General features: G+C 30.3%; 1 protein-coding gene and 1 pseudogene across 2 annotated transcripts; one reads left to right on the top strand and one right to left on the bottom strand.

Annotated features, from left to right (window-relative positions):
- Positions 1–297: 297 nt before the first annotated feature.
- Positions 298–4404, bottom strand: LOC111298121 (glycerol-3-phosphate acyltransferase 9-like; annotated as a pseudogene). The gene is made up of 11 exons (XR_016328809.1): positions 4194–4404; positions 4014–4071; positions 3689–3807; positions 3422–3521; positions 3095–3190; positions 2815–2911; positions 2014–2101; positions 1838–1934; positions 1383–1498; positions 1166–1264; positions 298–800 (listed from the first exon to the last, which is right to left on the bottom strand). The product of XR_016328809.1 is annotated as a glycerol-3-phosphate acyltransferase 9-like (transcript).
- Positions 4405–11223: 6819 nt separating this feature from the next.
- LOC111298759 (protein ROOT HAIR SPECIFIC 17-like) lies at positions 11224–15202 on the top strand. The gene is made up of 10 exons (XM_022893486.2): positions 11224–11628; positions 11748–11804; positions 11898–11988; positions 12122–12198; positions 12359–12447; positions 12538–12721; positions 13549–13730; positions 13942–14044; positions 14134–14465; positions 14581–15202. Exons 1-10 carry the CDS (start codon positions 11344–11346, stop codon positions 15011–15013), a joined length of 1833 nt encoding a protein of 610 aa, XP_022749221.2. The 5' UTR covers positions 11224–11343; the 3' UTR covers positions 15014–15202.
- The last annotated feature ends 8 nt before the right edge of the window (positions 15203–15210 follow it).

The following is a 15210-nucleotide window of genomic DNA, read 5'->3' as shown; positions in this document are numbered from 1 at the left end:
TATATTTTAAATTTAAAAAATGTTGAATAAGTTATCTAATAAAATATTTTATGTTGAAGCCAACCTTATAATTTTACATAAAAAAAAATATCACAAAAAATAGAAAAAAAAAAGAAAAAACAATGACAAAAAAAAAAAAAACGAAAAAAAATATCATTAAAAAAATTTTTACATTTGACAAAAATCATATATAAACTTAACAAAATCTAAAATACATCTTTTATATTTGACGTGTAAATGCAAATTATAACATGATCATTTTCGTATTTTATATGAAACAAATATGACACGAATATATAAATTATGATTTAAAATTTGATTGTATTAATAAGAATTAAATACTTGTAAAGATATAAATTTGAAATAACTTCAATTAAACCCGGTTGATCTGCCCCCATTAAAAAAAAAAACTGAAAAAAAAAATGACCACAGTAACAATTCGAAGGACCAACCAGCGGTGCAGAAACAAAGACCAGAATTCTAAACCAAAATTGAAGCAGACGCATCAAGTCCAAGCCTGCAATACCGACCTTATTGTATTGGACAAAGAAACCTACCATCGGAAACTATACTCTGCTATGAAATTCTTTTGAGAGGGGCTTCGTTTCAATTTTCACCTTCAAACCACCAACTAATTCTGATATTAAAAAAAACAAAATAGCATTCAACTAATGAGAAATCAAGTGTATAAACAATCAGACATGCCTCATTATCAAGATAAAAGACAACTAAACAAATGTACATTATGGAATCACTCTTCTTCAAGTCGCCGAAGCACGGATTCAGCAAAGCTTTGTTGCCTGCAAGTGCAGGATGATCCATTTAGATAACTGTTCTTCGTTCCACAATCCAGCTCAGCAATTCAAAGCATAAAGGTAAATTTCAAACAGCATGTGAAATTGACTATAATTGGCAAAACTTTCAGGTATCGGATACTTTGCAGCAAACAATGAATTCATCCATATGGAATAAAATGACAGAATCACAAATTTAACAGCCTATGTTATTGAATTATGGGCAAACACAAGTAAATAATATAGCAATATAATCTTCTTGTGTACAAAAGTTAAGTCAAAAATTATTTCCCTGCCCTAAGTAAGTCTAGGACTAGAAAATAATACCACAAGAAGGAAAGATGGAAAGGAATAGTATAGATTTGTCTTACTTTCGTGCCCTATGCTCAGGGCTAGGGCGAGAGTACTTCAAATATCCATCCCATGGAACCTTTTTAAGACCTGCTCGAACAGATATTATGTCTCTGACCCTGCATAAAAGGATGTCAATTGAACCAAAGCTATCGCTTTGGAGGCTAAGAGATAACTTAAGAGTTGTTAATTGGTGCCCTCAGTTACTGATTGCAACTAATTAGGAATGGTACTTACCGCTCTGCAAATTCGATGGGTGTTTCTCCGGGCTTTAGATTTTGGGGCTCTAGGTACCACACATCACAAACAACAGCCCAGGATGTCATAAGCTGCAACAGATGCATTGTAAAGGACTGTCTGCAAGAAATGTAATATTGGTCAGACACCACAGTTATCATAAACCACAAACTAAAGCATCAATCTGGTGAGTAGTGCAAATGACATAATATGCAAAGTCGTTTTATGTTTGTTGTAGCAACAGAATTTGAACACTCGGTGATCAATCCCTCACTTCCGGCTATTCCAAAATGCATCAACGAAAATTTTGTTGTACTTGATTGCAATCGGGCAAACAGGGCAACCAAGTTCAAATGCACCCAAACCATCATAAGAAAAACCAATAAGTTAAAGAAAGTAGGAATCATAAGAAATGATCAACATAAGCAGGTCTCCCCAAATAGTAACAGCTATACCTTCTTAAACATAACACTGTATTGATTGTTGACACAGGTCCCTTTAGGAAATATAAGAAGAGGATTATTGTCAACCCCCTGAATATGTTCCCTTAACCTGAAATTCACAAGTTGATACAATCATGAGATGGAAACATATTGCTATAAACATTTGCCCCTTTTCTGATCGCACTTACTTCCTTGCTACAATTTCACGATCTTTCGCCTCTGAACGTTTAAACCAAATACACCCTACACTCTCTAAAATAGTGCTCTGCAACAGTCCTATATGCAAAAAGAGTCAAATAGATTATTTTATTCACTCAATATACACAAAATATAAACCTAAATTTCACTCCACTGATACTATCATCAAAATCCACTTTTAATGAAACCAAAAGCAGCATAGCACCTGGAATTGTATTCTTTCAACTTGAAAAGATAAAAAGCTACATCATAACTTTTAAGGCATAGCCATAGATTCCTACTTAAAGACATCCATTAGAATTCTTCCGCATAGAGTTATTCAACACATTATGGTCCATAACAGGCATCATGAAAACTCAGCAGCAAGGGCATGAACTTGTCTGTCATTAACATTTGTGCATTAAATGTCTCTAGTGAATAAGAGCGCAATTAGCACAACAAGAGTACTCGTGGGTGATACAGCCCTAGAATCTTGAAGTTCAGAACAAACAGAAATAATACACAACAACAAAAAGGCAGAAATTTTAAAAAACAAAGCTATATATTTCCCAAGATGGATTTTCACACGAGAACATAAAGGTAAGGAAATTCTGTACAGGTCAATAATCTAATATGAAAGTTGAGTGACAGGCTGTCACTGTTGAGTTTTAAAACCTGACATACAAACAAAATAAAATTCAGGAGTACTTAGAAAAGCATGCAATAGAAGTAATCAGCTAATTAAGAATCCTCTGCAACATTGAACTCTATAAACATCATTTTTAAATACATATGCTTGCAGTACTACTTACCAACCCATCCAGGGTGCTTCTGCATAATGGCAGCAAATGCAGTCATCTGTTCTAATATGATGAAATCGATCATGGAAGTATGATTGGCGACAAACACCTGTTCAACCCATGGAAGGAATGCTCAGATATATGTTATTCTGCAAAGACACACAGCCTAAAAGGAGTACTACTGAATTAAACTAGGGCCTAAATGAAAAAAATATTAAAAGAAAAAAAACTTTGATAAACAGACAAGGGAACTAGGAAGAATACCAAGTGCAGAAACTATAGTTAGCTAAACCTGCTTGGGCCGAATGCTAGGCCGTGGTCCATGGTACTTAACCACTCCAGTCCACGATGCAACAAAGAAGCTGCAGATTAGCTCCACCAAAACCCTCTGAAAAGAAAATATGACTAAGTCTAGAAATGAACTTTTCATCAAGTACATGTGCTACAATGCCGGTAATAAACAAGCTTGCTAGCAGAATATAGGAAATGCTCAAAGTTGCCTTTTTAGATATTTACAATTTTAAACCTTTGCTTCCCACATATGGAATGAAACCACCAGCACCACAAACACACATACACATAAAATCTGCAAAAACTAGAAAAGCATAAAAGTTCACACCTCCATCTTTTTCCGCAACTTATTATGCCCTTTGAGTAGAAAGTGCACAAGAATGAAGGATGACAGAAATATTATGCATCCTATCGTCAAAATTATAACCCTGCAGATTTAACAGCACAATGGCAACTCAGAAAACAACACAACTACTTCAACATATAATACGGTACCTAACTAAACTCTAAAACTGACATAAGCAAACTTCATTAAAACAAAAACCATCATGCATTAAACAATGCACTGTTACTCTTGAAACGTAGAATGGCTAACCTCACAGGGAATGAAATCAAGTACCGAACCGCCACACCGAAACACCACAGAGGAAACAAATACACATTCCAGTTCCATGGTTCAGGAGGATTCGACTTAAAACACAGCGTGAATGAATCCTGCTCATTGAGTACACAACTATAATCAGTTAAATCTTGAAAAAATTTCCACCGGATGATTCTACTCAAGATCAAAACTTTGGGGTAAACAAGAACACATCAATTATTTTTTATTAAAAATTAGAAAATAGTACAAATTTAACTGGCACTTTCCCGGGAAACATGCAGAACCTTTACAATGAATTACAGAGAGAGAGAGAGGTTACATCAACAATGGCGCCAGCAGCTTCAGTTAGAGTGGGAGAAATATCAAGCAAATCGCGTCTGAAACCAATTAAAAAACCATTATCAACGATTAATCAACTAATCACTCAAATAATTAACTGATTTTTAAGAAAAAAAATTTTAAAAAAGGAGGGGAAAGAGGGGAGAGGAAGTGAAATTACAGGCGAAGCTTGCCACAGGGTTAATGAATGGAGGATCCGGAAGGGAGATAATCTTCGATGTTGGGTCGATCCAAGTCCAATTCGGAGCTGGATGAGCTCAGCTTCCCTTCACTACTGCTCATTGCTGCCTTTTCTTTCTGCTTTCTTCTTGCTTCGTGCGGTGCGGTGCCGTGCGGTGTGGTCTGATTTTTTTTTTCCAGTGATATTTATATTTTATAAATCAAACAGCATTTATTTATTTATTTATTTATGCTATTCAGAAAATCCAATGCATGCGTGTTTTAATGCCACGTTGGGTTTCTTTTTTTCTTTTTTTTTTTTTGACCTTTTTTCTATAACAAAGAAACTTTAATGGTTTTTATTTCAAAAAACTATTTCATTGGTATTTAATCCTTGATTATCGATACAATTAAGCAGATTTAAAATTGAAATTATTTTCCAAGGTCCTGTTTGGTCAAACAAGTCCAATCACACGAAACTTCAGTTAGGGGTCAAATCTCAATTAGTCCTTTGAGCACCCGTGGAGATTTGGTCTCCAACTAAAGCTTAAAGCAATGAAAAGATTCCTTATTTTGTTTTACCAAACGAGGTCTTATTAAGATGGATTTTTTTTTTCTTACAAAGAAACTGCATGAAAGTCAGTTGATTTACTATGCAAGGATTGATTATTTACAATGGACTCTTAATTAAATTCTTAATGCTATGCCAAATATTAAGCACTTGAGTTCCTTAAAAATAATAAAGAGGAATAATTTTTCTTTTGGGCCATTAATAAAAGGTAGAGAAGTTCATTGGGCCTTAAATTAATTTAATTGCTGTGATTGAATACTTAATTTAGGCATTTAGCTCATATTGTAATTTCTTTGTTAAAAATTTTTTTTTGCAAGAACCAAGTGGATTCAAACAATTTGAATTTGATCGAATTTGATTTGATTTTTTTATTATGCATATAACTATGAATTTTTAAAATATGATTTGAACTTAATTCTATAAAGTTGGTTTAATTTATCAATTTTTAAATTTTAAATTTTATTTTAATATATTTTTTAATATTTTTAAATAAACTTAAATATAAAATATTTTTTTATTTTATAAAAAATTAAAATATGTATAAAGCTAATTAAAATATATAATTTGATTTTGTTTTTTTTTATTCTTTATTTTTCAATCTAAAATTTAATTCAAACTTAATATATAAATATAATATCAAAATTTAATCCTAACCTAATAAAAATTTAATCCAAACAAAAAATTACAATTTCGAATCATTTTTTTTTTCAGATTCAATGTTCCTAAAACTTTGTAAGAAGTCAAAAAAGAATCAATTATTACTTAGATCTATTTTAATGAACGATGAAATTAATCGTATTGATATTAAAAATAATAATAAAAATTATTATAATTATAATTAAAAAAAATATTATAACTACAATCGAAAAAATTTTAATAAAAATTTTATGTTAAATTAATCTCACTAAAATTATCATTTTGATTCAATTGAAAGTTAGATGAGTTCAACCGCTGGTCCAGTGGAATTTGGACACTTAAAACGACAACGTATCAAAGATTACATTTGCGGCCGAGCAACGGCTTCTTTTGGAATGGCAGTTACAAACGCAAAGCCCAATTCTTAACGCATTGCTTGGCCCAAACAAGATAGCCTTCAATAACATTCTAATCGCCTAAAGCTTCTCTCATCTTCCTCTTCAATTTTTTAGATAATAATAAAAACAAGACGTACAAATAAAGCGAATGCCTCGGCAAACATTTATTTTTATCTTTGGAACTATCACTAGATTTTTACATTCGATTATAATATTTAACTTTAATCACCGATAAGCGATTGATTCAATTAACATTATTTTTTTCGATTAAGAGATTTGAATTCGAGTTCTGTCGGTGATTATTTATTTAGATTATTTTAAATACATAATCTGTAGTCACTTATATTAAATCATCAGTTACGGTACACTTTATCTTAACATAGAGACTGAACAATCTATTTATTTCGAATTTAAAAAGAAAATCACAAAAACAATATCAAATATTATAAAGTTTAAAATAAAGAATTCTATAATTATAATGAATTTATTATCAAAGGAACTATTTTTTAAAACGTTTATAATAAATATTTTTTATTATAATAAATATTTTAATAAACTATTTTTTACGAAAACAATAATTTTAAAAAAAAATTTGTGTTAAAATTTGAATTTCATATTATTTTAACCAATATTAACTTGGTAAAAAAATACTTCTTGGATTAATCTTAAGGCTCTACTAAATTCTTAAGGACCATTAGTTTGGTTTGTCAATATCCTAAATTTGGATTTTTTTTTCTTAAGAAGCATCAACTGGTGAACCAATGGACCCCAAGGCTTGGTTGAATCATTAGGTTGTTGGTTGGTTGAATGCAAATAAAATATTTAGAGCGTCTTCCACATATATATATATATATATATATATATGATATAATGATTAAGAATATCGTCATATTTTAGCTGAATTTAGTTTTTTTTCAAATGCATTATTTTCCATTTTTATATCGATTTGATGCATTAAAAATTTTACTTTCAAATACTTTTTACAAAAATCGACTCTAATTAATGAAAAAAAAAGAGTAAGGTTTCCTTTTTTTATCAACTAAACTAATTTGTGTGTGTTTATATATAAATATATACACACTAATATTTTTTTAATTTTTAAAATGAAAAGCCTAACTTAACTATATAGTTTAGAGTATATATAAATATACATAAAATGATTTGGTTTGGATGATTAAAAACAAGCATCTAAGTTGACATATACCTTTTCCATCTTTGTTTTGATCATATTAATTCATTATTAATGTTGGATAAATGGTTTGACCAATGGTGGCAATTGGCATCTTCTGCTCATACTTTGCTTATTTTTTGGGTGAAGATGGCAAGAAGCCTTTCGCAAAACGTGCACACGTTTATATAGACACACACACACACATATAATTTGTTGTGAAAAAAAAAAAAAACGAAACTTCATTTTAAAAAATAAAAAAAAAAACTATGATAAGATGATTTAGATTTGGGATTGGTGTTTGTATTTGAGAATATTATTTTACTTTTCTTTTTGTTTAAAAGAAAAAAAATCTAGTTGATAATTTATTAAATTAATTGTATGCCATTGAAGTTAATATTTAAAAATTACGAATTTAAAAAAATTTAAATACGTAATATCTTCTTTAACCAGACATATAATAAGATAAGAGATTTAAAGATAAATTAAAAATTTTAAATAAAATTTAAATAAAATTTTCAACATTTAAATTTCGAATCTAAAATATAAACTTTTAGAATATGGGGACAAATATAAGGAATTGGTTATTTTATTTTTATTTTGTCATAAAAATCTAAAAAAAAAAAAGTTATTTCAACATTTAAATTTTTAGTTTAGGATAAAAGTATTTAAATTATAAAAACAAAAGCTATAAGACTTAACATAATTTTTATATACAATCGTCTTAAAAATATTTTTATTTTTAGGATCTTATCAGATTGAATCAAATCTTTTACGTATTTTTTTTATAAAAAGTAAGTTTCACGCCAACATTTTTTCTGTTATATTATCATGATTAAGCAAGCTCTTCTTTAAAATAAAGAAAAAATGTGAGACTTTCACGATATATTTGGTGAAAGCTTTGTCACCATCAAGTAACCACCACACAATTATTGGCAATTCAAGCAAGCATGGATAAACCGTGCTTGCCTAAATTGCAAGGCAAACTTCAATTTTGGTTATTATCAAATTATCATATAGAAAAGCCATGCTTAATAACGTCGGTCTCACTGCATAGTACTTCAACATGCCATAAAAAATATACCAAGAGAAATCTCTCATCGGTCCCACGACAAAGCAAATTGCACCAAATTTAGAACCAAATTAATCTTTTATAAAAGTTCGTGGGGCTTCTTGTCAATAAAGGCAATAACAATTTAGGTTAGATTTAATTTAGTTTTTTTAGATAATATTTAGTAATATAAGTTTTTAAAATTCGATTTAAATCCAAATCAATATTCTTTTGAAATTGACTCGATTAAATTAAATTTTACTTATTCGATTCATCTATTTTTAAATTTTTTAAATTTTTATATATTATTTTAATATAATTTTTAATATATTTAAATAGATTTTTATATAAAATAATTATTCTATTTTATAAAAATTTTAAAAATATATAATTCATTTTAATTAATTTTTTTTAATTTTTCACGTCTCGAACCAATCAAAACTTAATATATACATTTAATATATGAATTAAATTAAATAAAAAAATCAATATAAACTAAATCAAATACAATGATTTCGAATTGGTTTTTGGTTTTCTGAAAATTTTTCTCACCCCTACTGTCAATTTGGCTAAATCCCATCAAAGGCCAAAGTAGCTCTTTTCATAATTATTGTTTATTTACAGATTTGATAATTTTAAATACGATACGAAAATAGTTTGAAAAAAATACAAAAATAAAAACGGTTTAAAAATTTTAATAAAAATAATATATGATTTTGATAAAAATAAAAAACATATTTCGTATTTGATATATTAACCTAAATTTGATATGATAAATTTTATATTTTATACATATTTGACACAAAATAAACACAATGCATATATATGTGAATTTGCTAATATACTTTGTTGCCTCCTTAACCAGATTAACATTTCTTAAAGATAACTTTCCAAATATACCATCATTAATAGATTTTGTTTAGCTAGTTGCACAAAAATGTTATTGTAAAGATGAATTTCCTTAATGAGCTTCCGCCATCTATCATTTTCCAAGATTAATATAAATTGATGTAACCCTTTTGGACAATTTCTCATCTAAATCATCTTCAGATGCAAGTTGAACTACCCAATAGTTTTAGCTAAGTGTTAGGTGCTTGACAATAATTTTGTTACATCTAACTAACCATCCTAATTATCATCTAATTAACATAAATTTAAGAAAAAAAAACATATTATTGTTTGCAATAGTGTTATTTGGTTCGTTAGTTTTGACTTTGATCCATTTTATTTTTTAATACAATAAGAGTATTCTAAGATCCGATTGATTTTAAAAATATACATTTTAATATTATTTAATACATATAAAATTTTATTTTCGTAAATTTTTTCATAAAAATTGAACCGTAGCTAGTAAAAAAATCGAATTCAACAATCTTTTTGATTTGGATTTTTTTTTTCTCTTCATTGTTGAATTAGATAGGATATAAAATTATTATATGAATGCTAAGGGTACTTAAAATTTGATTTTAATTGAATTAATCAACTAAATTAATTTAATTTAGTTAATCGATCAGTTATCAAATTAATTTTGATTGATTATCAAAAATAATTTTAGATAAATTTTGATTTTCGATTAATTTGATTTAAAAATTAAATTAAAAAAATTAATTGAATTATAATAAAATATATATATATAATTAAAAATATATGAAATTATTAATTTTATTTTAAGTTTTTAAAGTTTTTAATTTAATATTTGATATCTAGATATTTTTGTTGGATAATTTTATTTAATTTATTTTAAATATAAAATATAAAAAATTATTTTAATTAAATATATTTTTATTATTTAATTAATTAGAAAATTAATTAAATCAATTTTAATCAATTAATTTAATTAATAAAAATAAAACAATTTATAATTTAATTTAATTCAAAATCGATCGAATGAAATAATAAGCACAATCGGCTTAAGAGAATGAATGTTTTATTTTAATAAAAAAGGTTAATTATTGTTGGCTTCTTCTGACAGAACTTTTTTAGGGGATATCATACTTCAATTAAACCGTCAATTAGTGAGATGATTATTGCTTAAAAGTTCGTTTAACGGCAACAAGCCCTCGGATTCTACCACGATTCCACCACTCCAAGACAAAGTACACGCTTAATTCACGTCGGAAACGTTACAATCAAGGAACTCAAAACGACAATGTTTTTAGAGCAAACGAAGTTTTTCCGACCACGCGCGTCAAAAGCAAGTGTATGGACGAGTCAATCTCTAGGACGCTGACCAAATTAAAACACGCGCTTTGCGTTGCCGTCGGCGTTATCATTTCCTGTCAGTTTACAGAAACAGAATGTCGCATAAACACGTGCCGGGCACGAGAAGAGGGAGAGCACAGACTCGCAGCGCAACAAGGATTTTTGCTGGAAAGAAATTCAGCATATAAAAAAAAAAAGGAATTCTTCCTGTGTAAGCACTCATACTGTACATTTTTCTTGTTCCACAAAATCGGCAAAACAATAGCGCGAGTTGTTCTTATTTCAAAATTTAAAATTAACGATAACTCCTAAAAATTTTAACTTAGTGTACCATTAATTATCGTTTTATTTGAATGATTGGTATCATATCATTTAAAAATCTAATTTTAAAACAACGTGATAACATGATAAAAATATTTTTTATTAATTATTTAAAAAATACATATTTTATGATAATAAAATTTTTTTTATTAATTAAAATTATTGATTTTAAAGGTTATGTATATAATAGTAAAATTTAATTATTATTGTCAAAGAGTAAAATTTTTAACCAAAATAATAATTTTTTATTAGTGAAAAAAAATTTAAATTCAAATTTTAAAAATATAGATATAATCACTTCACTAATTCAAATATTTGAATTATTTTATTTAAAATTTAATTTTTTAAAAATAAAAATACATGCGCCTATCACTAATTTAAATCAAATATTCGAATATAAAAGATTAGATTTTGTTAACAATATTATAAATTTAAATTGTCAGAGTGAAAATAATTATTGATAAAAACAGCCGTATATTTTAAACCACCTTTTTTTTTTTTTATTTGAAGAGGTTACAAAATCGCTTTTTTTTTTAAAAAAAAAAAGCTCCAACGAATCAGATCTTCGTCATCTTACAAATAACGGTTCACACGCGAACGTAACCCTTATATGGTTTCTGCTCCCGTCCGAGCACTCACGCCTAAACAATCCTACTAAGGTTACGCGCCATTGCTTCTGCTGCCAAGGCAAAAGAAAAAAAAAATCCATATTTTTTAAAAACCAAAAAAAAAATTTTGAATTTTTTGTCTGAAACCTCCGAATTGTGGATTCTTTTGTAACAACCATAAAGAGAAAGAAATTTGATGCTTAAAAACATTACAGGAAAAAATATTATGATGCTGAAGAATCTGAAACAGCTTTTATTTTCTCTGGAAATGAGGAGAAAGCAGAGAGAACGTAACAATATCATTCTTCGCGGCTCCAATGACTTTTGTATAGGGCTTAACCTCATTCTCTGGCGCAAACGCCACCGTGTCTTCTCCTTCATCTCCGCCGTCTCTGGTTGCTTGCTCTTCTTGCTCTTCGCCTTCTCCGTCTTCACTCCTCCTCCCAACGCCACCAACCACTTCCTTGCTCACCACTCCACCGTAAGCGTCACATTATTCTTGTGGTTTTCATGTGCTTGTTTTATCTCTCGAACTTCGAAATAAATAATATTCCCCGATTTTCATGCGTTTTATTCTTTGTGTGTTGTTCTTTTGTTTAGGTGGTGAAGGAAAGAGAGGCTGTGGAGTCCAATTTTGATACAGTGTTTCAAGTTCCGGTCTGCAAGAGCTTAATGTTAATTCTTGTTTGAGTTTGATGACTTGTTTGGATCTTAAAATGAGTTTTGATTGATTGATTTTGTGTTTCTTAGTCAAGTGGAGGAAATTTGGGTCGTGATTTATGGAGTTCAAACCAATCAAAGTTCTACTATGGATGCAGTAACGCCTCCAAGAAGTTTCAAAGTATTCCAATTTGAATCCTCGTTTTACTGTTTTTACTATTCAATGATTTTGATATGTATTTCTTTCACTATTTGTAATTGGCTTTAAATTTAAGCTACCAAATTAATGGTTAGGTGTGTTGTCTATGTTTTAGCTGCTGATGTGAAAACACATACCAACCGATACTTGTTAATCGCTACCAGTGGAGGGTTAAATCAACAGAGAACAGGGGTAAGTTTAATGAAAAATAAATTTAGGAAGCTGCTTATGCATATTGGAATTGAGAGCTAATGTTGATGTTTTGGGGGCTTATGGTCATATAAGGATACAGTGCAAAAGTAGTAAGTTTATATTTTTTGTGCTGATAATTTTGTGACCGTTATGGGTACAGATAGTAGACGCAGTTGTTGCAGCATATATTTTAAATGCAACTCTGATCATTCCCAGGCTGGATCAGCACTCTTACTGGAAAGATAGCAGGTCTGTTGTTATATTCGTGTTTAATGTAAACGCAGGGGAATGGTTTATTCTGTGCATATATATATATATGTGATGGGGTATTTGATGCAGTGTTTTTGCTGAAATATTCAATGTTGGCTGGTTCATTTCATCTCTCTCGAGAGATGTTGAAATCATCAAAGAGCTACCACCAAAGGGAGGTAAAGCTTGGATTCCACATGGCATGCGTGTTCCAAGGAAGTGCGATACAAATTGCTATGAGACTCGTGTTCTACCTGTTCTAAATAAAAAGCATGTAAGTAATAGCTCTAAATTAGCCGCCACACGTTTCATGTGCTAAATTTTGTTTTATGTACTTATATATGTTTTGGCACAAAAACAGAACATAATTAAATCTGCTCTTTAACTGGATCTAATTTTTTCATTCTGCCAATGTAGCTTTGTAGTGTACTCTGTAGTATAGTTTAAGAAGTTACCACTAGGCCAGCCTATCAAATTTCCCATGAATCATTACCAGTAGAGATGCTGGTGTGACTGGAAGTCTAGTGCCTAGGTCAAATTCTAATATCGTAGGAAGTGATCATTTACACCATATGAAGTCAAATTAATTATTCAGGCACACAAATGAAAAAAATCATTTGATGCAGCTTTGTGAATTAGTTGGTAAACTATGTTATGAGTTAAAAATATGGAGACAGGAAATTGAGTCAGCAACAAATACTTCAGCAAGGCGAACCGTGAGCAGAGAATGGAAATGGAACCAGATATATTTGCATAGGCATAGAGTTAGGAAACCTTAATTATTAGTATATGGAAAGGCAAGTTATTGGTTTAGAAGGCATCACTAGCCTTGGGCGCTAGTCATATCAAGTTTTGTAGGCATAATGATTGCGTTAATTTTATGTTCTGCAGTATTAATGTCATATACTTTGGAGATTTTACTTTCAAATAATGTTGATGTTGAACTTGTTCTCATTTACCAAGAAAGATGATCCTTAATCCTCCTTTTCATGTCTTATTAAAATAACAGTTATGGTCTATCTCTTGATTGTTTTCTTTGGCTTGAAACAAGCATATGATTAGAAAACTGACAAAATTTTCACCTTCCTTTTCATGTTGCAGGCTGTTGAGCTTACAAAGTTTGATTACAGGCTTTCAAATAGATTGGAAACAGATTTACAAAAGCTCAGATGTAGGGTGAACTACCATGCTCTAAGGTTCACAGATACCATTCTTGAAATGGGTAAACTCTTGGTTGAAAGGATGAGGATAAAAGCCAAGCATTTTATTGCCTTGCATTTGAGGTAAATAGCACTCTGTTGTTAATCATATTATTATTTTATATTGCAGTTTTTTTTTTTAAATGCCAATAATTGATGAAATTTGGCTGTTACAATGCCTGTTTTCTTATGGTGTTTATGCCTTTATTGGATGTTCAATTTAGTTTGTCTTAACATCTTTATTGTACAAAATGAAAGACTTTATTAATGCAGATTGATATATCATTTTCCATAGGTTTGAACCTGATATGCTCGCATTTTCTGGATGTTATTATGGTGGAGGAGAAAAAGAAAGGTCGGAACTTGGTGCAATCCGGAAGAGGTGGAAAACTTTACATGTAAGTCCATGCGAGTTGTTAAAGATGCATCTTTAGTCCTTTATAGCTTCTGAAGCATTAAAACATGTTTATGTTGGTGTAAACTGCAGGCAAGCAATCCTGACAAGGTGAGAAGGCATGGAAGATGCCCCCTGACTCCAGAAGAAATTGGTCTAATGTTGAGAGCAATGGGGTTTGGAAGTGATGTTCACGTTTATGTGGCTTCAGGTGAAGTGTACGGAGCTGAAGAGACATTGGCCCCGCTCAAAGCACTCTTCCCTAATTTCCATTCAAAAGAGACTGTAGCCACTAGGGAAGAGTTGGCAGCATTTTCACCTTTTTCTGGTCGAATGGCTGCATTGGATTACATTGTTTGTGATGAAAGTGATGTTTTTGTCACAAACAATAATGGAAACATGGCTAGAATGTTAGCTGGTCGAAGGTATGCAACATTTTTGCCTTGCATTGAGCTTGCTTATAGCCACTTTTGCATGTAAATCACATTGACAACGCACTTTATTTGCTGCCTGTTTTCTAAATATATTTGTCTACTGCAGGAGATACTTTGGGCACAAGCCAACAATTCGACCTAACGCTAAGAAACTGTACAAATTGTTCTTGGACCGAAATAACATGACATGGGAAGAATTTGCCTCTAAGGTTCGAACTTATCAGATTGGCTTCATGGGAGAGCCAAAGGAGATGAAACCTGGCAGGGGTGAGTTTCACGAAAACCCTGATAGCTGCATATGTCAGGCTAAGGGATTTGAAACTATTCAAAATCAAACTCCAGAGGACCATGAAAATGATAACAACCGGAAGGATGCTGTTGAAATGAGCGATGAACAACAGTTCATTGAGGAGGATCCAGATTGGACAGATATTGATTATTTAGATAACGCAGGTGGATTTAAGGAGTTGCCTATTCTGGACAGCAATGTGTTAACCAAACAAGAACAACCTGAAGTGGAAGAATTCTTTTCAGACTAAAATGAAGTAAGTTAGCAATCCCTGATGAATTTTTTCCTCAAAATTCTTTGGAACTCTGTACATAAAAGGCGTTCCGTGAAGGAAAATTGAGGTTGGTGGCTTCGAGTTTCTGTAAATGTTGGCACAGAATTAGACACTTGAGCAGTTGAAGCTTCCCGTTTTTACATTATCTTTTCCCCATTTCAAAGGAAAAAAAG

This window comes from Durio zibethinus, chromosome 16, assembly GCF_047325235.1.
Source record: "Durio zibethinus cultivar Kanyao isolate XHJ-2024 chromosome 16, ASM4732523v1, whole genome shotgun sequence".
Taxonomy (NCBI): Eukaryota; Viridiplantae; Streptophyta; class Magnoliopsida; order Malvales; family Malvaceae; genus Durio; species Durio zibethinus.
Note: the sequence above shows the minus strand (reverse complement) of the source record. Positions and strands in the feature narration are given on the sequence as shown.